Source organism: Apteryx mantelli, chromosome 5 (assembly GCF_036417845.1).
Source record: "Apteryx mantelli isolate bAptMan1 chromosome 5, bAptMan1.hap1, whole genome shotgun sequence".
Taxonomy (NCBI): Eukaryota; Metazoa; Chordata; class Aves; order Apterygiformes; family Apterygidae; genus Apteryx; species Apteryx mantelli.
The window spans coordinates 46,532,508-46,557,551 of NC_089982.1; the positions used below are offsets into that span (position 1 = coordinate 46,532,508).

Sequence of the window (25,044 nt, forward strand, 5' to 3'; positions counted from 1 at the left end):
AACTATAAAAGAATTGTTGTTTATACTAAACACTTAAAATAGCAGTGGTAGCTACATTTTTTCTCTCTGTCATTCATGTAGCCGTTATGTGGACTGAAATCAGTATATTGTTGTTATCATCCCTGTTTCTGTAACTGTTTAAGATAAATGTAATAATCACCCTGTGTTGAAAGGAAAACAGCAGAGTGGACAAAGTGTATGCCAATTGCAAGTAAGACCTGCATTCAATTCCTGGGTCTGCCATAGGCTTCCTACATAAAAATCAAATCCATCTGTAAAACAGAACTAAGAATATGTTCCTACCTCACCTCACGGTGTGGTAGGAAAAAATGATAAATCTAATAGTTGCCATGATGAATTCAATGCTAGAAATGGCTGAATATTTACGTAAATGAATATCATCAGGAAAAAATTAAGGAACAGCTCTTATTTCAACTAAATATTATGTTAATTTATGAAAAACACTGTACTATGAGTTATCTGAACAAAAACTAGGCAGATCCTCATTTACTTCCACTGCAGTTCCACTAATACTCTGAATGCTTTAGAAAATGTGCGATGTGACCTGACTGAAACCATCTTTCAAATATTTTCATAAATCTAGTACTATTTAAAATTTAGCTACGACAGACAGACCTAGAAAGAGTACTTTAGTATTTGAGTTGGCCAATAGTCTGAAACACTCTAATCACAGTCACCGCTCTAATCTTGCACAGTCACAGCTCTAATAGCTTTAATGATCTGTCACCCGGTATTTATTGCCTGGGTATTCCCACCATTGACACTTCTAGACTGAGGCAAGCAGCTGAAAGCAGCAACATGCTACTTGCTCTTTACCACTTTCCCTGTTGAGATTTTTCCTTGTTTATAGTGCTGAATAGTTGATTGTAGCTGATCACTCTACATCACCAATAACTAGTGTCTGCAATATAGGTTAGCTATTGCCATATCAAATGCTCCATTACCCTAGGCTATTCCTATGTTAACTCATCTAAAATAGCGGTTGAAATCTTCTTTAAACTTCAGTGAACAACAGATTGCCAATAATCTTATTCAAATTAGTTGATATAGTATTAAATATACTTTAAGGTGTTTCACGAGTGTTCTATCATGTGATAGAATAAACTTTGTTGTAATATCCAGACCAATATTTCTCTAGCTCACATATCTGAGATAATCAGCACTGTAAAAAACCCCCAAGATTTTAAATGCAGAAAAAAGATGTACAACACTATTTTAAGAGATCAAAGGAGAAACTTTAGTTAAAATATTTTACAATAAAATAATTATGATTATAAATCTCTTTAGTTAAATATATACACATTACATGGTATTTTAAAAAGAATGAACTTATTAAAGTTTCAAGCGAATCTAATGCACAAATCCACCACTTTGTCAGCTTAGACTGTAATGTCAGTTTAACATTCATAAATGGCTGTGTCAGACAAATCACATCGTTTTGTGCAAAACTAAAAAATATTAAGAAAGATCTCCAAGTCCTTCAGTTCCCATGGTAAATTGATAGAAAAGGTAGTATACGCATACACACACTTACACACACAGTCTTTGATTGCATACAGAGGTTAGAATGACCAGCACTAAAATAACCCCCATCTCTACAAAATAATTAATTTCTTGACTAGATTTAGTTTTTGAAAATTACAAATTTTAAGTCCTATCAAACTGTGCTTTTAGGCGGCCACATGGCCAATAAGGTAGATGTTGTCATAAAGATGCCCTACAAAATCTTCACTAATATTCTGTGCAGCTCGTCGTGTATTTCGGATGAATTCTCTTTTTGACATTTTGTTCTTCACGTGAGGGCTGGTTAGATCAATGGAAAGTAGAATCAAAGAGTAACATAGTACATAAACTGCATCTAGATAAGAGAGAGTAAAATAAAAAAAAATTGATAAAAGCAAACTGTGTTCATTAAAAATACTGTTCTCTGTCCAAGAATCTTATAGAGTCTCAAGCATCTGGGCCTATAGTTATATGTACACATATATAACCTAACTCAAAAAATAACCCATTGAAATAAAAATTCATATAATTAATTTTCAAAGTGATCATGTCGGCATATTGCCAAATAATCACTTACAAATCTCTCAATACTTCTGTAGTGTCCAAAAGTCATCCAGGGTTTTACACACATTCATTTAAGTAGACTCTTGAAGTTTTTGCAAACTAAGGCCAAGATCCAGCTAAAGCTTATCTTAAATATGTGAGCAGTCCTGCTGCTGAAAACTGGCTCCCCAAAAGCCAATTAGAAATGCATGTTAACTTCAGTGAGGCCCAAAATTCCCTCTGATTTCTGTGGGATTATCCACTGGGCAAAATGTTAAGTGTTTAAGTCTTTGCTAGAGGGAACTTAGAGATGCTACAGAGCTTAAGCACAGACAGAAGTGAAGGAAAAGATAACATTAAAAAAAAAAAAGCGTATCAGCTATGGCTAAGAAAATAGTCTGTATGTTATTTTTGGACTTTTTTCAACCTGTATGGGAGATGCCTACATACTGAACAAGGGCAAAAGACTCTCCAAAGCCAGTGTCTGTACTTTTAGAATTGTATGGTTAGGTACTAACTTTAAAACCATCATGAACAGTAACATTACCTAAATATACACAGAAATATAAAGACTGATTCACTGAATCAAAGTTCTCTTTCCTTACCAGGGCTAAGGCCAAGCTCTCTCATCAAGTCAGGGTTACAAGCACAGAACCTGTGAGAGAACTTTGTTATAAGAGTCTCAAGGTACTCCCCACGTTCCTCGGGCGCATGAATATGTCTGAAGAACTCTCTCAGTGCATTTGGCAAAAACTGATTTCTGAAGTTGTGCAGTGTCACAAGGTCATCCAAAACATCTCGCCTGGAAGAAGAAAATCCCACATAATTAGAGAAATTTCTTTTAACTTTTTAAATTTGAAAATGTAGGTTTTAAAATCAAAATGAAATCTTTAGAATAGCTTTTGAGTTTTGTTTCCTTGCTAAAAGACAAACTACAACTAACAATACAAGGATAATAATATAACCACACATTCAAGCATTTATAATAGTAGCCAAATACTACAAAAATATACGTTAATCAGAATTCTAAGTTTCTGTATATGCATATTCATTCATAGTACATATAAACAGACTTCATTTCCTTTAAACTATCTGACAAAGCCAGAAAAAACACAGGAAGAAAAGAAAAAGGAAGAAAATTTATGTGTATGATACACATTTTGGTGCCTAAGTACATGCTGTTATAGGAGTATCTTGTTAAAATGAGGCTTAAGTGAAATAAAATTCACTCACAAAAACTCTTTAAAGACTAAGTCCATTAGGGTGCAACACACCAGAGTTTTCCATTAGCACAGAAACACCTAAAGGACTCAGACTAGCCTACGTGAACAGATGTGCAAAATAAATCTGAAGCAAATTTGGAAACAAGTTTGATGAAAAACAAAGAATACTCTTCTGTGCTGATCCTTTTTTATTAAGTATTTCAATAAAAAGAGGAGGATTTCATCATCTAGAAATGTAGTTTTTACTTCTAGTGCCTGATTACACTCTATTTATGAAGAAAAGATGAATGGCAGTAGGAACTGCTAATACTGACTGCAATCATATCTGATAAATGGTTCTGTATTTTTTCTATTGCCCCAAAAGTTGATAATCTAAAGTTTTACAGTACAACAGTGTCAGTGCTGATGACACTACAGAATGACTCCTTTTATTCCTTTAATGGCACAGGCTGAAGATGAGAAGCAGGAGAGGATTCCTGCTAGAAGTGCTGCTGTCCCTCTGCTCTTCCTATTTGGGTCCAGTTATTATTCTCCTCCTCTTTCAACTTCGCTTGAACTGGTCGTTGGCGCTCCTCTTTCCTGACACTGCACTACCCAAACCTGAAGGTATCCTGGAGGGCAAGAGAAAGCATTTTGGAGGTGCATGCTACCACAGGGGTAGAGTTCCCTACTGCAGCACAAGCTGTCATCCAGAGGATGCTCCATTGATGCTTATGAGGTGGGTGTGCCTCCCACTCGAGAAACATCAGATAATTCAACATTAGTTAAAAAGCAGTCATCGCTTAGTAAAGATAACTGTGTTTCCTGATTAACGCCCTTACTAGATAGGAAAAAAGAAACCCCAACTCAAAAAAGGCAGCAAAATAGCTATAAAATGTGAAGGTCATACAGCCCAAAGATTTCCTGTGCAGTTGAAATGCACACTACAAATTCAATACAGTTTGTGCTCAGAACTGTAAAGGCAGAAAAGGTGCACTACGTGAGATTTACTAGTTACATTGGTATTTTCAGGGGTTCCTCTGAATTGTTACTGCCAGACCAATACTAGAACCAAGTAACTGTTCAGTTTTAGCAGTGGCATTACTTAGTTGCATTTTCATGCATATTCACATATTTAAATTACATTAGTATAAATAAAATATTGATTCTTGAAAGGTGCTATAGACTGAAAATGAGTAAGGAAACTCTCATGAGACATTCAAATTACCTTTCATCAAGATAGATTCTCAGCTTCTTCCAGTTTAGTGTTCTTGTACAAAAGATGAACTTAGCTATTTCCTTTGGCGAATCATCTATTATGCCCTTGGACATAAAGTAGTTGACCCCCTAAGATAAAAGACATTTATATATAATTAAGTTTAATCTTCATATTGGCTTTAGGAACAAGTACTGTACTTAGCAACATAGGAATCTAATTCTGCTAATTACTTTTTTTAGCAGAATGATTCCTCTTCCTCTAAATCACATTTCAACATGCACAATGCAATTTACAATTATAAATCAAATACAAATAAACTTAATGCATTGTTATGGTTGAGATTTTACACATACTCACACTAGGAAATTTAAAATTATGAATCTCATAGAAAACATGATGGTTCTGTTTTCTTTACAGTGCACACTAACATTTTTGTTTACATACTTTTATAATTGTACTTAAAATGGTGCAAGGACCATAGCATTTAATTTCATACCTTTTGTAAATAAGAAAATCTTAGCCATAGTGTGTTTTGTCTTTAATATCTTTTATTAAAACATTAACACTAATGCTCTCACATGTATATGGTGTACCACATTCAAATAAATGCATTAAATGCATTTGTTTAAATGTGTAATAATGAAAATAAACAAACATATTGATTTCAAAGCATCAGTCAAATAAACATATATGTAAATATGCACACACATAATTCAGAACACTGTGCGTAATTAAAAAAATAGTTAAAAAGGACAGAACAATCATATATATTTTATACTCATATTATAATTTCTAGAATTTTCCATGCTTTCTTAAGCACACATTTCTTTCAGAATATACATGCCAAATTTCATATTGAAATATTTCAGTGATATTCTGGATTCTTTTTGTTCATTTAAAATATCCCAAAGCATGAAATCTATTTTCTCATGATTTTAGACATCAAAACCAACTTAACAGATTTTAAAAATATTTAATAATTTTCAACAAAAAAAATCTAAACTTGAGGATAACTAACCAATTATTTTTGATTCAGTTTGTTGGGAAGTGAGAGTGGTTCTGAGCATTTGTTTAAAAAAAAAAGTTACATTGCTTATCTATAATACCTCTTTTTTATATCATAATGCTGAAATATGTACAATGTGCTGGATAGTACACTTCTGAATAAAACAAATTAGGATAGTGTACCAATGCCACCACCTAAATCAACTTTAAAAGATGTCTGAAATATTTTTCCTCATGAATCTTCTGGTATTAGACTTCACAATATTTTTCAAGGCTGACCTTTCAGTTTACATTACATCTATAAAGACATAGGGGCAACCTGTCATTCAGTATATAACTTCCTAGTGCTCTTCAATTTTGGTTATAAAAGAGATATAGGACTAAGTTTGGAAAATTGTTTTATACACACATTAACAAAACAGAAAATCTCAGTACTATCACGCAAAAAAAAAAAAAATAAAATAAATATATATATATATATATATATGCCTTGAGACAAGGAATCAGAGACTTATGATATCCATAAAAGAAGTGCATAGCCAGGAAACACCCGTAATACTAGCTAGCCTTTTTCACCTGTCCATAATTTTTGCTTATATACTTATAGAAAACTGCAGTAAAGAAACATTCTTTTTGGTTAATGTTCTACAAATTAAATAAAAATAGATAGGTTTAATACAGTTAAGAACAAAAAAATCCTTGTAATTTTAGGCCCTGATTTTAGGAAGAACCTTTATTCAAGACAATAATGAAACATGTATTGCACTATAAGCTTTCATTTAACTCTGAACTAGGTCATACTTAATTCCGTCCATAATATGGATGGGCAACATACAGTTAAATAGTTTCTTGAATCTAGAATGGGAATCTAAAAAGGGGGACCAAAATGAAAATCAACTGCTTATTGTATTGAGTATTGAGTATTTTGGCAGTTTATATACGACAACCAACAAAACACTAGGGCTGCACTAGCATTTTACATCTTTGGCTTAACTCTGCCTCCGTTACATATATCCTTAGGCTTATGTATTTGCTTCAGTAATAAGCATTTGCTTAAGCTAGTGTAAACTGAAGCCTGGAGAGGAAGTCTCAATAGTGAGTCTAAAAAGTCTCAAAACTTTTAAAGCACATTCCTGCTACAATTATTTAACAAGAACTTCTGTGACATATCCAGAAAATATCTGGCATCTCATGCAGTACACAGCATGAAAGTAACACCTTCTTTAAAAGAGTCAATGGGTTGGTTTCTCTGTGCCAATAAATTCCATAAATCATTTATTTCCTGCATTAGATTACAATTTAGTGTAGGATCCTCATCTGATAGGCTACCAGTTCTTTGCAAAGCATTCTTATTCCCTATCTCTAATTCCCTCTCTCCCCACCATACATACACTTTCAAAATATCTTCCTCTGTAAATGCTGTTTCTTTACTCATTTTCCTTATCTCCTTTAAACATAAAAAGGGTATAACTGAAATATACTTCAACGCGCACCATCATTTTTAGTTGTTTTTTATTTCTTCTCAAGCAATAACAAATATTTTAAAGAGAAATCAGGCTTCCATTGTTGCAAAGTTCTTCAATTTTTGCTCACAACAAATGACAGTTATTTATAAGATTTATCACCACGTCATTGAATCTGCTTTTTATAAAACTGTAAATGAATTCCTTTCAGAGCCCACATTTCAAATAAATCACTTTTGGTAGGTAAAATGGTCACCTGTGGTAGGTATACTAGCTTAAATAAGTAGTTCTACACACTATTAAAAACTATGCTAAGATTATTTATCAGCCATCTGGTGATTCTCTTAGAAAACATTTGACTGAAGCCAGCGACGCAGATCTATGCCACGGTCTACCACTTCTGAAGACATCTTTTTAACACTCATGAAACACAGAAGGGGATCCCACATGGTATGTTCTTGTAATCCTGGCCTAGTGGAAAAGTAGTTAGGTGAACATTACAGCAGCCAAGGTTTGCAACAGCTCTGTAACTGCCTAACTTATGTCAGGAAACTGTTTGTCTCTATAATGTCCTTTGCATTAGAGAATTAGGAAAGATGCTTTAAAGATACCTTGCCTTACTCGTCCATGAATGTTACAACTGCATTTCAGACAGCTCAGAATAAAATCTTAATGTATGGAAGTGTTTCTCACATTATACATACAAATAACAATCACAACTATGGATCAATAGTAACAACAAAAGCAATTTCTTGTATTTCAATATGTTTTTTTTTATAGTTACTAATTTTTTTTTCAAGTCACACAGTGCTTTTATTACCAATTTATTCTGTTACAGTACTGCCACTTTTAACTTGCTTTCTGCCTGTTCCCAAGACAAAATCAATAAGACATTTGTTTTTATGGAGTCTTTACATTCATTATATCCATGCAGGATACCTAAAATCAATTTAATTTTCTTTCTTCAGTATTGATTTAAGTTCTACATTAATTTTCTTCTCTGCTAATAATATTCTCAGCACATTTCAATACCATACTTATATTAAACCTTCTGTGTTTGCTTTTGACCTCTGTATTTTGAGATATACATATAAAACAAATCCAGCATATTCTATGTTGGTGACATTTTATACCTTCCTTCAAATTAATTTTATTTTCACATAGATTAAAACACCTTTTCTAAATATCATCAGATTTCACTGTCTTAGTGCTCCTTACATAGCAATGGATTAAAACTAATAAATCTGTTTTGGATCCAAAAAAGCATTCTTCAACAGCCACAGGATAGGCATTTTACACTAAGCTGGATAGGCAATCACTGAAAAATAGGCAAAGGATAACCAGACTGAAAAGGACTTGTTTAGGAAAGTGAGATCAGGTTGAATTGCAGATGTGAATAATAAAGAATTTGGCAAGTGGAAAGTGGCCAGTTTCATGCCAGTTTATTTCTGTTGTTTTTCTTACAGAATGTTCAGTATTGCACTTTCTATGTTTAAAGTAAAGTACATGTAGCGTATTCTAATAACTACAACATACATAAGGGAGCTTACAAAGGAAAATCATGATTTGATGCACACAACTTTCTGAAATCAGTATTTTTCTACACATATACATGATTACTCTTTAAATATTTAAATGGCATTGTTTGTCAATTCAGTTTTGAGACAATGAAGCTCTACCTAATTCCAGCTTAAAAATAATACATCAAAATGTACTCTTTGTCAATAAAGACAAATTGCACTTGCTGTTTCAAATTTAACATGAATAGTTGTACACCTACTTTAATTGTTTAGCTTAAATAATTATAAAGGGTGACTAAGGAAATCACTAGTAGGACGTTTACTGAGCATATATTAACATTTGTAGATGATGTGTAATTTGAGTGTTTGAGTGTAATAGTGAGCGCAGCTAACAGAAGCAGCGAACAGACGCAGCAGTTTGCGCAGCAGTTTGCGCAGAAGGGTGCGCGAAGGCACCTTCGTTTCTGTTCCCTGTGGTGTAGGTTTCCTCAAGTATGGTCGTGACACGCCGCACAGTGCGTTCCCCAGTGGCTGTTGGAGTTGCTGTGTCAGAGGCTGCGACCCAGACCGACCCTCTGACGGTGGATGCAGCTCTACAGGTCTCAGGCTGCAGGGAGTGCTTGGGGCCTCTCCGGGAGGCCTGGGCTGGCTGTCAGCTCTCCTGCAGGAGGTGTGCTGCTGTTGATGAGCTGTGTCGTCAGGTAAGGGAGTTACGGGAGGAGGTCAGTAGGCTGCGCAGCATCCGAGAAGCAGAGCAAGAGATAGACAGGGTATTCTCGGAGACTGTACAGCATCAGGAGTCCCAACCCCCTGCAGCAGTGGAGTTGCCAGAGGGCTCTGTGCCATGTGAAACGGTACATCATAACACCGTAGAAGAAGGCTGGAAACTGGTCACTGCTTGTGGGAGGAGAAAGGCTCCTACTCCTCCCGAAGACCTGAAGCTGAAGAAGAGGTTTAGTGCCCTCCAGGATGAGGAGGAGATGGGCATGGCTGCAAGGGAAGTACCTGGGACAACAGACCCTGTGCCTTGCCAGAACGCCCGGAAGAAGTGGCGGGTGATTGTTGTGGGGGACTCCCTGCTGCAGGGGACAGAGGCACCTATCTGCCGACCTGACCTCATGTCTAGAGAGGTTTGTGGCCTGCCAGGGACTCGCGTGCGAGACGTCATGGAAAGACTGCCAAGGCTTGTCCACGCTTCGGACTATTACCCACTGCTGCTCTTCCATGTGGGTGCTAATGACACCAAGGGCAAACTGGAGACCATCAAGCAGGATTTCAGAGCTCTGGGGATGGTGGTCAAGGATCTGGGAGCCCAGGTCATCTTCTCCTCAATCCTGCCAGTGAGGGGGATGGATGAGAGGAGGAGGAGACGGACTTTCCAAGTTAACGACTGGCTGCACCGCTGGTGTTGGCAACAGGGTTTTGGTTTCTACGACCATGGGACCCTGTTTGAAGATCGACAACTGATGGCGAGAGATGGGATCCACCTCACGAGGCGGGGCACGCGGGTCTTTGCCAACAGGTTGGCCAACCTGGTAAGGAGGGCTTTAAACTAGGAAAGACAGGGGAAGGGGAGAGTTATAGTGACAGGGTAGTTGGCAAAAGACAGCTCAAGTCAGGATGCCTCCAGCAGGTGAATGCAGCCAGGGAAGTGCGCATGGGATGTGGCTATGGAGAATCCTCTTTTACCCCTCCTGGGAAACCTGCGTGCTCAATCACCTCTCTGAAATGCCTGTACACCAATGCACGCAGCATGGGGAACAAACAGGAAGAACTAGAGATATGTGTGCGGTCGCAGGGCCCTGATCTCATTGCCATTACAGAGACATGGTGGGATAGCTCACATGACTGGAGTGCTGTCATGGATGGCTACGTGCTTTTTAGGAAAGACAGGCCAGGAAAGCGAGGTGGTGGAGTTGCTCTTTATGTGAGAGAGCAACTGGAATGTATTGAGCTGTGCCTAGGGGTGGATGAAGAGCGAGTCGAGAGCTTATGGGTAAGGATTAAAGGGCAGGCTAGCATGGGTGACACTGTTGTGTCACCCATGAATGTCTGAATGCCTTCTTTGCTTCAGTCTTTACTGCTCAGGCCAGCCCTCAGGAATCCCAGACCCTGGAGACAAGAGAGAAAGTCTGGAGAAAGGAAGACTTTCCCTTGGTGGAGGAGGAGTGGGTTAGAGATCATTTAAGCAAACTTGACACCCACAAATCCATGGGCCCTGATGGGATGCACCCACGAGTGCTGAGGGAGCTGGCGGACATTATTGCTAAGCCACTCTCCATCATCTCTGAAAGGTCATGGAGAACAGGAGAGGTGCCTGAGGACTGGAAGAAAGCCAGTGTGACTCTAGTCTTCAAAAAGGGCAGGAAGGAGGACCCAGGGAACTACAGGCCAGTCAGCCTCACCTCCATCCCTGGAAAGGTGATGGAGCAGCCCATCCTGGAGGCCATCTCCAAGCATGTGGAGGACAAGAAGGTGAGCAGGGGTAGTCCGCATGGCTTCACCAAGGGGAAATCATGCTTAACCAATCTGATAGCCTTCTATGATGGAATGACTGGCTGGGTAGATGAGGGGAGAGCAGTGGATGTTGTCTACCTTGACTTCAGCAAGGCTTTTGACACTGTCTCCCATGACATCCTCATAGACAAGCTCAGGAAGCGTGGTTTAGATGAGTGGACAGTGAGGTGGATGGAGAAGTGGCTGAATGGCAGAGCTCAGAGGGTTGTGATCAGCGGCGCAGAGTCTATTTGGAGGCCTGTAGCTAGCGGTGTCCCCCAGGGGTCAGTACTGGGTCCAGTCTTGTTCAACTTCTTCATCAATGACCTGGATGAAGGGACAGAGTGCACCCTCAGCAAGTTTGCTGATGATACAAAACTGGGAGGAGTGGCTGATACACCAGAGGGCTGTGCTGCCATTCAGAGAGACCTGGACAGGCTGGAGAGGTGGGCGGAGAGGAACCTCATGAAGTTCAACAAAGGCAAGTGCAGGGTCCTGCACCTGGGGAGGAATAACCCCATGCACCAGTACAGGTTGGGGGTTGACCTGCTGGAAAGCAGCTCTGCTGAGAAGGACCTGGGAGTGCTGGTGGACAGCAAGTTAAGCATGAGGCAGCAATGTGCCCTTGTGGCCAAGAAGGCCAATGGTATCCTGGGATGCATCAGGAAGAGTGTTGCCAGCAGGTCGAGGGAGGTGATTCTCCCCCTCTACTCAGCCCTGGTGAGGCCACATCTGGAGTACTGCGTCCAGTTCTGGGCTCCCCAGTCCAAGAGAGACATGGCACTACTGGAGAGAGTCCAGCAAAGGGCTACAAAGATGATTAGGGGACTGGAGCATCTCTCTTATGAGGAAAGACTGAGAGAGCTGGGCCTGTTTAGCCTGGAGAAGAGAAGGCTCAGAGGAGATCTTATTAATGTGTACAAGTATCTGAAGGGAGGGTGTCAACAGGATGGAGCCAGACTCTTTTCAGTGGTGCCCAGTGACAGGACGCGAGGCAACGGGCACAAACTGAAACACAGACAGTTCCATCCGAACATGAGGAAAAACTTCTTCACTGTGAGGGTGACAGAGCACTGGAACAGGTTGCCCAGAGAGGTTGTGGAGTCTCCTTCTCTGGCGATATTCAAAACCCGCCTGGACACGATCCTGTGCAAGGTGCTCTAGGTGACCCTGCTTGAGCAGGGGGGATGGACTAGATGATTTCCAGAGGTCCCTTCCAACCTCAACCATTCTGTGATTCTGTGAGTACACACTTGTGACGGAATCTTTTAAATGCAGAAATACTTTTCACGTTACGCAGCTTACAGAACTGATAATTTACAAGATTAATGTTATCTGATTTAAATGTAGAGTTTTCAGAAGGATTCAGCTGTCTGATCCATTCCCACTTTTTACATAAATCACACGGAACAACTCCTTCTCCCTCCCACATACACATACTTTTAATAGTCTTAGGAGAAATAAATCAATGCATCTCAAACTCTGCTTGTTCTCTACAGAAGAAGGTAAGTTTTCTATTTATGTCACAAGCTGTTGACCTTCTACAAAAATCTGGTTAGAAATACACAGCACAGTAAATATTCTACCATCTGCAGACCATCCATAATTAAAAGCCAGTTAAGGTTTCTTTATGTAAGTCTCTAAAAATTCATTTATAACCAAGAAAAGGACAGAAAACTCACCTCCCTGACAAAAACTAAGGTAATTGATGAGACAATTAGGAAAGTGGAAAACCAGGCTTAGTATAAGCATGTCTCTGCTTGCTGTATTTTATTCAATTAGTATATTATGTGAAGAAAATCCTGATCTCATTAAAGTCTGAGAGTTTCAGTGCAGTCCAAATTTCACTAGATCCATAAAAATAAATGCTATTAAACAGAATTGGTTAGAACTGCTATCATTAGGAATGAAACAGAAATTAGATCTCCTTTCTTGACAAATGTATTATCTATTCCACCTTCAATTCCAATTATAAGTCATAACATAACCCCATGTAATAAACTTGAAGTATATTTTATAGGGAGTCAGAAACAGCATACAAAACAGTTGGAAATAACTTACGGTTGCTTACAAACTCTGAGTCATAAGCCTATGTGATAGAGAATGAGCACTGCATGATAAACACTTCACATACACAATACACTAGAATAAAATACAGCTGAGACCATGTAGGCAGATTACACACAAATAATTTTCATATTCAAGTCTTGATACTACAACTACAGCCCCCACCCCCCTCAAATCTTGGCTACAATGGTGCTGTCATATGAAAAAAAGAGCTCCAAATCAGAAACCAAACATGCACTGGATGTTTTTTCAAATTATACATAATGTGATTAGGCATATCCTTTCATCAGGATGTGAGCACCTGCTATGAATTATGCAAGCTCATGCACACAACCAAGACATTAAATTACAGCAGATATCACAATGCCATGCACACAACAATGGCTAACCAGAGAATCCTACCACAAAGTATGTAGATGCTCTCCCCTACCCCGTGAGCCACCGCTAGCTCTGGAGCTGGTGCTGTGGAGCCTGGTTACCCATTTTCATGACATGGGCGGTGTCCTTTGGAGAATCTTGCTCCTGTGGCTGTAAGTATTCTTACTTTTATAGTATTTTGATCAGGTCTGTTATCAAATGTAAAGCAGAGTTTGGCAGGAAATTCGGAGACACAATTTGTCATAGTGGAATGTCATATCATATATTCCAGTCACAGTGTCCTTATAATAATAATTCTGCCAACATCACAGTTGTAAACAAGAAAAGCAATGGTATTTGTGAATTCTCCTTAAACTCAGGCCCTGAATGATTCCTGCCAGGCTATGGTGCTCCACAGGGAGAGAGGAACAGAAGCCCTTAGGAGATACCCTGGTATTCTAGCCTCTCGCTAGGCCTGAAGCACACTGTTCATACTTCCATTGTTACAGCATAACCAAAATGAACCCAGGAGAAGCAAATGTAGCATAACAGATTTAATACCTAATTTAGGCTACTCTATAGCTCTAATTTGCTCATCTTGAATTCTTTTAAAAATAACGTTCACATTTAATACTAAATTCACTAAAATCCTATTGGAAATCAATGCTAATCACTCTTGAGTGGCAAACTACTGACAGTGTATTGCAGTACAAGGCAGCACTATACCAGAGAAATTACCAAAAACTGTATTTTGTGATTAATAATAAGAGTAGTGGGTCTCTTTATCAAGCAAAACATGAGATAAAGCAAGAGTCAAGAGTATAAACAAAGTCACATTATTGTAATGATTCATATAATTGCTTCATTTATTTCACCCTGCAGTCACAAGTTCGTTTTCTGTATCATATCAGCAATATGAACTACTGGCTCCAGAAATATATCTTTCCATGCCTCTTAATCCTTTTCCTATTTTGGATTTATTCAATTACCACTGCCTTGTGTATATGTAGGAAGTTAATACTTATTTTTGTTCAGTACTGTGTACTATCTTCTCCTAGCAAACTTGAAAAAGGAGGGGTCTGATTTTGTACATGTAAGATTCCATTCATCACTTTGGCTTTAGCTGCTTATCTCCCAGGCAATAATTGTCTACTGTCAAATTTTTTTCTTCTTTGATAAGTGACAGAGAGAAAGCAGAAACTGACTTTTCCAGTTAGTTACATGAATTAATACATAGAAACCTTTTAGTTCTATATGGGATTTTTTTGGAAATAAATATATGGTGTTATATACTATGAAGAGGTATTATGTTTATGCAGAACAAACATCCAAAAAAAATCAAATCAGACTACTATGTAGGCCAGTTCAATAGTACATATTTTTAATAATACTAATTGTGTGTGTGTATATTTGCTTTTTTTGGCATTTGCTTTGATTACATTAGCATAGACAATATTTTGCACATAGACAGTGGAAATATTTAAAAAATACTTTACAAGATAACCTAATAGTTATAGAATTAATTGGTGTTTCTTTATACTTCATCCTGCTTTACTTAAGTCAACTGAGGCAGGATCAAACCAATACTTTAAAGTAGCATTTTGGTATTTTAATTTATGTGAGCATATTTTAATCCTTTCTAAATTGACCACTGTGTCTTCAGCAGGATCTGCCCCTTGTTGCTTTGTCAATATGTGGTTATGAATTTCTGGCATCCATAGGTCAGACTGCTGTGCAGAGTGCTTACGAGGCAAGCCATGTAAATGATGTGCAAAGATACCATAGGCAAAAAAGACCAGGATAGGGCTGTAATTTAGTATTTACCAGTCCTGCAGTAAAACAAGCACCTATTAAAACTTGGCTTCTATATAATTATTAAACAAAATCACAGTCATTTTAATTATTTATTACTGTCAGCAACAGTTCACTTACCTCATCAGGGTTGGCATTAAAGGTGAGACTGCCCTCATCTAGCTGCATATACAATTTTCTAAAAGAAAATCCTAGAGGTGGATTCTTATTGTATATAGAACAGTGACCCCAAGTGGATTTGCACAACCTATAAAAATAGAATTAAGCCTAATATCAAAATTCTTTTCTATATTTCACCTATTTTACACAAACAAAATGTTATTAGCACTGCAAAGCTAAATACTTAAACATTATGAAAAGTCAGAAATAGGTTGCTTGTAACACTTAGTTCCTTAGCCTTCTGCATGTTTGTTGTTAAAGTCTTTAATTATATGTTTATTATTTTCTTCTCATTCAGGTTTTGGTGTATTTGAGTGCAATCTCAAAAAATATCCCAGCAGGTGGCATCATAATAACACCCAGACAACAGCTGAGACTTCTGGCACTTCTAGTAACTGAATACTGGGTCACAGTGACAAGTTGTTCTCCCGCAGCAGTATGATAGATTAAAAATTTGTGTTTCTTTTCTTGTGCTCCAACTGTGCAGTGAGTGGGAAGCTATATCTGCATTAACTCACTGCTTTCCAGCTGTCCTTTTCCCAGCCTTTACCAGTCCAGGTCATTTGTTCCAGCCCCAACTCTCCACATATATTTCATCTATATTTTCCATTATTTCAATAATTATTTCATTAAGCTCAAACATATTCAATACATATGAAATATTAAAGACTAAAATGTCTACAGATATTATGTACATTCAGATTTTTCAGATTTATAAATTTGCTAAATCAGGACAGATTTTCATTACCAAACATATCCTTGTCATATCCTGACAAACATCAAATACATAAACTTTAAGTTATATTCAAGCACATAAGCCTCAAATAAGTTCATAAACAATAAAGTCAGGACTTGAGACCACAGCTTTTAAACCTTTTACAGAGAAAGACTGGAAATGGAGGGTGAGAATTAGGTTAATTTTAGTGTCAATGCACTTTTATTTAAAATGTTGAAGCTTCCTGTACAAGAACTTTTAAAACAAATAACAGATAGCCATGCGTATAGAAAAGATTATCAACATTTTCCACAGCAAGAGCCTGTTTTTTGTAATTTTTAACTTTGTTCACCTTAATCTACTTAGGCTGAAGTTTTTCAAGCAACCTTTTCAAGCAGTGCCTTGAACTGCATTTTTAGGAAGGTTTCACTGAAAATGATTGAGCTATTTCCCAAGAAACTTTTTTTCCCCCCAGGAAACTTTGAGGAAAATATACATTTTTTAAAAGCATGTTAAAAATATATACTGCATATAATTGCTTAATTAAGAAGCTCTAGTTCCTCCATGCTTTGGTGCAGGGAGTTTATTGTATTTGCAGTTGTTTTGCTACCAAGAAATCAGCACACTACAATGCATATCTACCAAACTACCAAGATATTTGGCGTACATAAACTGAGGAACTTAGCAGGACCCTCACTAGAGTTTCTATTTCCTACCAAAACAACAGTCCCCAACAACAGAAGAATTGTGGCTAAGTTGTTATAATTGTGGTATCCTAATCCTGGAATTCACGCAGCATGAAAGGAAGGGAAGCTGCTTAATTCAAATGCAGAGGGGCAAAGAATAAGATGAGGGAAGGAAGAGTTGTAGAGCATAACGAAGGGAAAGAAACAGGACCTGGAACAACTACCTGAGTATTGTAGTAATACTACTGTCCCTTAAGTTAGTTAAGGGATAAAACTATGTTGTGAAAGAAGACAAGAATTCTGCTGACCATCTAGTCTAAAGATAAATATGGTTTCATATGACTTTCTCCTAGCGGTATGAAACACCAAAGAAAACAATATTTTAATTAAATTTAAATCTTATATTATTTTATTTGATAGAACATTCCTTTACTGTTCCTGGACTTCTTTCTGAACTCCTTTCAGCTCTTTCCATTCTTATTGACTATAATTTATATCTTTTACTACGTCAGCATGATACTCCTGTTTAACTACATTTATCCTTTTCCTTGTTAATGCTTTTGGTGAGTTTAGCTACCAGATTTAAAATTTCAATCCATTTTAAGAGATGAGGCACACAGATAATGAAAATGTCTTTGGAAATATTTGTGACCTACAAGAACTTTCCTAATTTCAGCATTAGCTCAAACTATCTACATATGTATTAACTTCTATTTGAGTTGGCCTAGTCTGAGTGAAAACAAGCAGACCGCAAGATAATAAGCAACAGAAAGTAGCTGAATTCCCAACCCTTTTTAGCTGGAGCTTCAGCTGAATAGGTTCACTTGCTCAAGCTAGATATTTGTGTGAGGTTCAGAGAAGTAATAAGGGAAACATTTGAGCTGTGCTTTGAGCTAATACAAAAGTGAAGACAAACCCTTGTTTTTCTTTGTGATACATCCAACAACCGGTTTGTAGTAACAGACACATGTACTTATACTAAGCACAGTTGTGTACATTGTAATTTCCACTAACACTTGTTAGTAATTAGAAATGCAGAATAATACATTTTTAAACTGTACTCATGTTTTTCCTATGTCAAATCTCAATTAACTTAGGAAACCTTTTTTTAAATATTACAGTAACAAAAAGCACATATTGAGACAAACTTTAAATTTAATAATTATTTTTACTGTATTCAGGTGATTTTATATTATTTGCTTACCCTTGCCAGAGAAGCTCATCATTAGCAAGATCCTGCCAGACGCACGAAGCCAGACAGAGATCAGTTGCATTCAGATATGACAAAATGGTAAAACTAAGCTCTGGGGGCAGCATCTCCAGGTTAATGAATCCTTCTTGTTTAGATTTTCTTGTCTTCAACAGATGGTAGATGTCAATGCCTCCTTGGGCTTGTTTGCGATGGCTTGTATTGGAAACATTGTTAGTAGCTATTCTCCTACCATGTTCTCTGGTAAGATAGCCTTGTCCACTATATCCTTGGTGTTGCAGTTGCTGGTTCCTAGCAACTCTCCAGAGTCCCTGACCCATCTGCAAACCTGCTGGACATAAAATGCAAATCAAATATTGAGTCGACAGCTATTTATAGAAATTTATAAGACAGATGTATTGGAAAAGCTAAAATAAAAAACTAGAATTGATTTGAACAGAAAAAAGTTAGTCTTGTCAAAATTATGCTGATAGATTAATCTGTCTCCAGTGGAGAAACTGAATAAATATTGAAAACAAAAATCATTAAAAAAAAATCAAGAAGATACTTTTCCAAATATTTCTGCACCTGAAGAGTTATAAAATTAACAATAAGCTTCTGCAAAGAGTACTAAACATTATCTTTGTGAATTAATGTGTCCCATGCAAGTTAAGAAGACTTATTCATCAGAACATTTGGAATGATTACCTTCAGACTACCTTTAAAAATTCACAGTAAAAGCTTACTTAGAAACAGTGAGGTGCTATAAAATGTAAGGATAAATGTAAGTGTCCTGAGTGGTGGGTAGCATGCAAAATTAGGCAGGGACTGACATTAAGACAAGACTCAACAACTTGGGAATGGCTTCTAACTACAATATTCCTAACTTACTTCAATGATAATGCATTAATGGTTCGGTTTCTTGTTTCTGAACACCCAAAGTATCTTTTCAACCTTTTTTTCACAGTCATGAGGGCTAGGAGCTTGTGTATATATCTTTTGGAAACGAAAACTAGGATTCTAGCTGAAGCTAGATGCTATTCATCATTCTTGTAGTTGTTCTACAAACACAATGCCGCAAATTACCTGCAACAAGATATGGCTACTAAAAGAGCCATCCTGATCTGAATACAAAGAAACACCGCAACACAGACAAGCGAGGTAAAAATCAGCTTTCCATGTAGTAGTGCTGTGAATGCACATGGACTAGTTTGTGCAGTTCTAGCATGTTACTTTAAACACCCAGAACTATATATATTTTTTAAAGATCAATGAAAATAAATCAGATGGTTGGTCTGGACATGATTCTTGAAGATAACATAAAGAAGTAAGAAATGAGTAGTAAGTGGAAAATGTTGATAGTTTATTAATTTTTGAAAATTGCAGGCAACATAGATAGTGAACTAACTAAACCCTTTTAATCATTGTGAATAAGAACAAAGAAATAAACTTAAGGGGAAATTAAGGTTGAATTCTGAAAGCATCATGACAGTTACAGTGTTGAACAGTTGTCCAAAATGGAAGTCTGTTGCTCTGAAAACTTGGAAGAAGTCTAGATTGAAACACAAGAAGGTGCCCCTTTCTGCTTGTTGCCCTTCTCTAAGGCATTTTAAAAGACTGCAGTATAATCTCATATCCCAAATCTTCTGAGTAACCAGAAGTTATTAGGCTGAATGTAAGAGGCAAGATTAAAAGTAAATTTGTTGATAGCATAAAAGCTTGATGATAAGGCTTCTATATCTTAATTATCACAACCAGTACACTGTGTGTTTGTTATTTTCTGTCAGCTTTTGTTGCAGATGGTAATAAAAGCAACAGATCATAAAAGTTATTTAGTTATCAAGATTTCTGAATGACACATTTTTTCACATTTCACTAACATCCTGTATTTACTAAGAGGGAAAATAAATCACACTTGACCTTCTAATTTAGTCTGGGAATGTTGTCTGAATCCTATCAAAAGTAGTGTATATATACCAATATATCTCTTATTTTTCAACTTTTGCTATGATGACAGTTCACTATAAATAATCACACTAGGAATCTGCAGGTTCCTGACGCTGACTTTCAAAAAAATTCTCTGAAGAATTAAAAAAGTATGGTGTCGCCTGGTAGGACGTCACATGAATTTTTAGTTATTTATTTTCTGCTAGCACAGGGAATTAAAATTGGGGTTTAATCCATTAAAGGTCAGAAATAGCTGGAGATGGTTCTACATAAGCAGAAAAAACAGACTATGGAGGAGGTGAGGGATCATGGGAGAAAAATGGAGAAATGAAAGAAAAAAAGCATAATCAAGATGGAAGCAGATGAAAGACAGAGGTTCAGCTGGTTGGTGAAACAGTTATCCACATAAACATCTATTCACTGCAGTTGTAGAATTCATTACTTCAGTCATATATTCCAAAAAATCTAGTCCTTGATGTCAAAGATCTGTGTTGGAGCCTTCCTTTCTGACCTTTTAATCTAAATAAGGCCAAAGGTATGAAAAAAACTGTCATCATATGCGTAATAATCAATTTAGTATTATGCAAAATTTTAAAGAAAATCATCACTACCTCTGCTTTCACTTCCTGTACAGTTATATATTTGGCCTAAGTTTTTTTAGCATATTGAAAACAGGTTAAGCCATAATCAATAGTTATACTAGGCAAGTGTTAAAAAAAAAGCTTACTGAGTCACACCACAAATAGAATATATAATTTGCTGCAAGAATGTTTGCATAAGAAGTTATTCTCATTTTCTTGAGATCAGCATTTAACTTTTAAAAAGTCCTTAGCACTACTGGTGAACTTGCTTCACGAGAGAGAGTCATACTGCAACCTGCCACTTAAAAATGGCAGCACAAGAATGAGTGGTCTGCTGAAGGTGGGCATTAGTAACTTATGCTGATTTTTGCAATTGATTTATGAAACATAGTCCAAGATGTAGATATTTCTATTTCTTTACAAGATGAATAACTCTGCCTGTATCTTTCATTCTATAGCAAGATTAAAGTAAGAGCATTTTTTTAAACAGACACTCTCAGAGATGCAGTTCAGTGCCAACTTTTTCTGGTTTTAAACAACAAGGAGAAGGAAGTTATTAACCTTCATGCAAGGGGAGTATCACCACCAATAATACCAATTGTAACAATAATACTAAAGGCATCAGTGGGAGGTGTGCCAGAACTGGCATTTGGGACTACAAGCATAAACCCATCAAGTCTCCTGCCACTTCCAACTCCAGTTGCCGCTACTTCTGCTGTTGCCACCCTGGAGCAGACAGACTAGATACCGATGTGCTGTAAGGAACCATGTTAAGAAACAGTTTTTATGGGTAGGCATTAACAGCCAAGTAGGCTGTTAGGAATAGAGAGGAGAATTTCCTAAGGGATGAGAAAAGTGAACAAGGAATATTTCTGAACAAACACAACATTTCAGAAAGGGCTCCTATGACTGAACTACAGAATTCAATTGAGATCATGTTCCCATTTTGCTAGGCACTGTATATGCGCTTGTTAAGTACCTAAGCACAGTACTTAGACAGTAAACAGGTATCTCTAATCATCTTGCAAGGCTTCAATCAATTCTTGCCCTTAGCCTTGGGAGTAACACTGTCAACAAATAATTATACTTGCAAACATGCAGGTGCAAATTTTAGAGGCTGTCTGTGTTTGCTTACAGCAGGTATCAGATAATCTGAATGACTGAATAACAGAGATTGTTCAATCAATTCTGTTAAGGAAATATTAAGTTAAAAAATACATATGTATGTATACACACATATAAACACACATGATGTAACTCAATTATATCCTGCATATTTTCTCAGTGTAGCTCTTTGTGTAAAAACAAAAATAAATCTGCCTGAATATACAACATTGACAGTACACTAAACGATAAAATAACCAGACAACAAGAGATCATTTTCAAGGACTGAAAGAACCAGGAGTGTGGGCTTGTAGTTCCTCATCATCATTCCAAGTTGTTAACCAAGACAGCAGCAGAAATCATCAAAGAAAACAATGACAACATTGAGATAACAAACCTTAAATTTCATGAAATATGAAATGATCAAACCATGCAAACAGTGTATGTCATGTAGAGAGAAATGAAATTTTCCTTAAATGCTGAAATCTGTTTCTGGAGGTAATTTTTGATAAGACAAATTAAGGAATATATTTTGCTAGTATTTTTGCTATCTCTTCTGACATTACTTTATATCATTATAACAAACCCACATTTCTGTATATATTTGTTAACTCCAAATTGACAAAAAGATGTCATTTGAAAATAATTATTTGGACATGCTTTAAATATAAAAAAAAAAGCAGTAACAGGAAGTTCAAGGTTCTGAAGAACATTAGGAAGCATATTGTGATAAGTTACATAATCATAATATACCAGAAAGACGGGAGAGAAAGAGCAGCAGCATTAGCAGAACTGGGTCATCAAAAGACTGTGTCTGATAAACTATCAAGTGAACTTTATATCATCAGGTGAACATTTGGCAATTTTATACTAGCTTCAAAACCTCTCCAAAGTCAGATTATCTTTCTGTTGTGTATACAGTACTTGTAAAGAATTTGTAGTGGTTGCAGTAGATCAAGTTTTCCTACTTAGCCCTAAAACAATACCAAAATTTTAGCTGCTAGTTTCATGTTTTTATTGCTATATTCAGCTAGTAGTTCCTGCTCACAAATTACATGCTATTGAACAACGTTGAGCTAACAAGAACACCAGTAGTTTTTCCTGATGTTCATAGGGCTTTTCTCCCTGCACAAAAGCTAAATCTGACACATCAGCAACAATATAATCACTTCTAAATTATTTAATGTCAGAAAGTGGCTCCAAGATAGAAAAAAAAAATACTATCTTTCAAGAAGCTAGACTTATAAGTCTTCTTCCTATAACTATCATATTGATATAGAAGACATCACAGTATAAATCTTATAAATTTTTTTTTTACTTAAAAATTGATGAAAAGATATACCATATTTTTTTTATTGCTGAGTACCAAATGAAGAACTTTCACATATGACACAAAGGGAGATACAATTTAAACCAATCTGGAACCAATTGCTGGAAATTTTAAAGCTTTAATATGTGCATAGTTAGTCAGCAGCTTATATGCCATTTTTAGCTCATATATCTTTTTTTTTCTCATCAAGCAACTATTTTCAGCTTTGCAGTAAACTAGGATGAATGCTTTGAGAACTCACTTATAAAACAAGATGACTAAACCCACTGTTACTGTAAATGCACCTAGAACTATATTTTTAAATGTATTTTGAACATCCATCTTCAGTCTCCGGATTCAATAAGCCACTTAAATGTATGTTCCCATACTCTCAATTATGTATCTTTACCTAACGACTGAAACCTTTTAATGGCTTGGCTGTAATAATTATCACAGAAAAAACACTCATCAAGCTTATTTATAAAGTGCTGACCTTCTCTGGCTCTGTGTGATGTCTGTCACAGTCTGGTTTCAATTCTGATCATGCCTTCTTCATGTTACACCTTGTTACTGGATAATAAATTCTTTAAAGAGCATGATGGGATCCTAAAAACTAAACGTAACCTCGATTAAAACAACTTTTCTTTGTTACTGTGTTCTACTTTATTAAATAAAACACAATATAATGATCTGAAAACCCTCCTCTTTGTGGCAACCGGGCCGTAGAGGCGGTGCTTTGTGACCACTATCTTCCTAACAACGATACTGTCAAAGCTGAAGTTTATTCGCCGCAGCCGTAAGCGACGCCTGCAGAGACCTTTACAGGGAAGCCTGGAAAGCTTGATTTCAAACCGCTGCGCTCGCAGACCCCAAGCAAACCCAGCTGCTCACCCTGCAGGCTGCCGGAGCTGCCGCTCGCCCCCGGCGACCACCGCCGCCGCCGAGCACCGCGTCCCGAGAGGCGCCGCAGCTGCCCTGCTGCCGCCGGCCAGCCGCGCCTCCCCGCCCAAGCGCGCTCCTCCCGGCAGAGGGGTCCCGCGGCCCCCGCCGCGCCGCGCCGCGCCGCGCCGCCTGGCCGGGGCTGGGGCCGGGCCCGGGCCCCCGCGGGCACCGGGCGGGCCGCGGCCGCCAGTCCCGCCCCTGCACGCCATAGGGCCGCCCCAAGCATCTCGGCTCCTGATTGGCGGCGCCGCCCGTCCGTCCGCCCCGCCCCCCGCCGAGGGGAACCTGTACTCGCCCGTACCTGCGCGAACTCGGGTTCCAACCGCCGCCGCGACGAGCCCGGCCCAAGTCGGTGCGTGGGCCTCGCCGGGTGGGCCGGGGCGCCCGCAGCCCCGGGCGGCAGGGGGGGCGAGAGGAGCCGGGCAGGCCCCGCCGGCGCGCAGGGGGGGACGCCGCCGCCGCCACTGCCGCCCCGTCGCCTCTCGCCTGGAAGATTTGACGTTTGCCGTTGTTGCTGGAAGTGACGTCTCCTCGGGCAGGCTCGCCGGAAGCGGAAGCCGCCGGCGTTTTGTGGCGGCAGATTCAATCCGCGCCTTAGGTCCGCCGCCGGTGGCCGCCCCGCGCGGTGGGGGAGCAGAGAAGGCGGTCGGCGAGCCGGAGCCGCAGCCAGAGCCGGGAGCGCTCCCTTGCGTATCTCGGGCCGTCCCAGGAGCGGGGCGGGAGCGCGGAATCTGCGGATCCGGAGCAGGCACTGGAAGTGCCGGCAGGGCCCAAAGCGGCGCGCGGCGGGCCGCTGGCGCCGGTGAGTGTCGGGGCCGGGAGCCGCGACGGCCCGGCCCAGCCCTCTCCCCGAGCCGCCCGAGCGGCGTCCCCTCGGGGGGCGGCGCGGCCGCCGGACCGGGTCGGGGCTGAGGACGGGCGGAGAGGGAGCCCCGCCCGGCCCGGCGGCCGCGCCCGTGTGGGGTCTCGCTGCTTTTCCGCCGGTGGCAGGGCGGCGCGCCGGGCAGCCGGGCCGCAGCGCAGCCGCTCGGGCCGCGCGCCCGTTTCCAAGCGCCCGCTGTTTGGAGCATGTCTGTTACCTAGCGTGATACTGAAGGGCAGTATTTCTTCCTGACGCTTTTGCGCCTCTGCAAAGCAGCATGACCCCCCCCCCCCCCCCCAGTAAACAAAAGGGTCTAATTACAGTTTGAAGAAATAGAAAGTC

The 25,044-nt window shown here is 38.8% G+C and overlaps 2 protein-coding genes across 11 annotated transcripts in view; one reads left to right on the forward strand and one right to left on the reverse strand.

Annotated features, from left to right (window-relative positions):
• The window catches only part of CEP44 (centrosomal protein 44), a 56,471-nt gene that overhangs the window by 13,430 nt on the left and 17,997 nt on the right, over positions 1-25,044 (forward strand). For 3 of the 5 annotated variants that reach the window (XR_010884405.1, XM_067297911.1, XM_067297913.1), the window contains exon 1: positions 24,565-24,642. The exons of 1 other annotated variant lie outside the window; for it this stretch is intronic. The gene's annotated coding sequence lies outside the window, so the exon portion shown is untranslated. Of the gene's footprint in view, positions 1-24,564; positions 24,643-25,044 lie in introns of those variants that run through there. One more of the 5 variants, XM_067297912.1, reaches the window with a different exon arrangement.
• Positions 1,259-24,587, reverse strand: FBXO8 (F-box protein 8). Of its 6 annotated transcripts, none has more exons than XM_067297915.1 (7): positions 24,142-24,225; positions 23,392-23,511; positions 17,973-18,306; positions 15,329-15,455; positions 4,498-4,616; positions 2,673-2,869; positions 1,259-1,879 (listed from the first exon to the last, which is right to left on the reverse strand). In XM_067297915.1, exons 3-7 carry the CDS (start codon positions 18,296-18,298, stop codon positions 1,692-1,694), a joined length of 957 nt encoding a protein of 318 aa, XP_067154016.1. In that variant the 5' UTR covers positions 18,299-18,306; positions 23,392-23,511; positions 24,142-24,225; the 3' UTR covers positions 1,259-1,691. The 6 variants fall into 6 exon arrangements, with proteins under 6 accessions (XP_067154016.1, XP_067154015.1, XP_067154017.1 ...); XM_067297914.1 differs by having other exon boundaries at positions 17,973-18,309; XM_067297916.1 differs by having other exon boundaries at positions 17,973-18,309; positions 23,392-23,504; positions 24,142-24,209.

What these genes read in the sequence shown, in the direction of transcription:
- FBXO8 (XM_067297918.1), bottom strand. Translation starts at nt 18,298, where the DNA reads ATGGGTCAGGGACTCTGGAGAGTTGCTAGGAACCAGCAACTGCAACAC. An exon ending in AGAATCTATCTTGATGAAAG is followed by an intron (nt 2,870 to 4,497) that starts GTAATTTGAATG and finishes TTCTTCTTCCAG; the next exon opens with GCGAGATGTTTTGGATGACC. An exon ending in AGAGCTTGGCCTTAGCCCTG is followed by an intron (nt 1,880 to 2,672) that starts GTAAGGAAAGAG and finishes TCTCTTATCTAG; the next exon opens with ATGCAGTTTATGTACTATGT.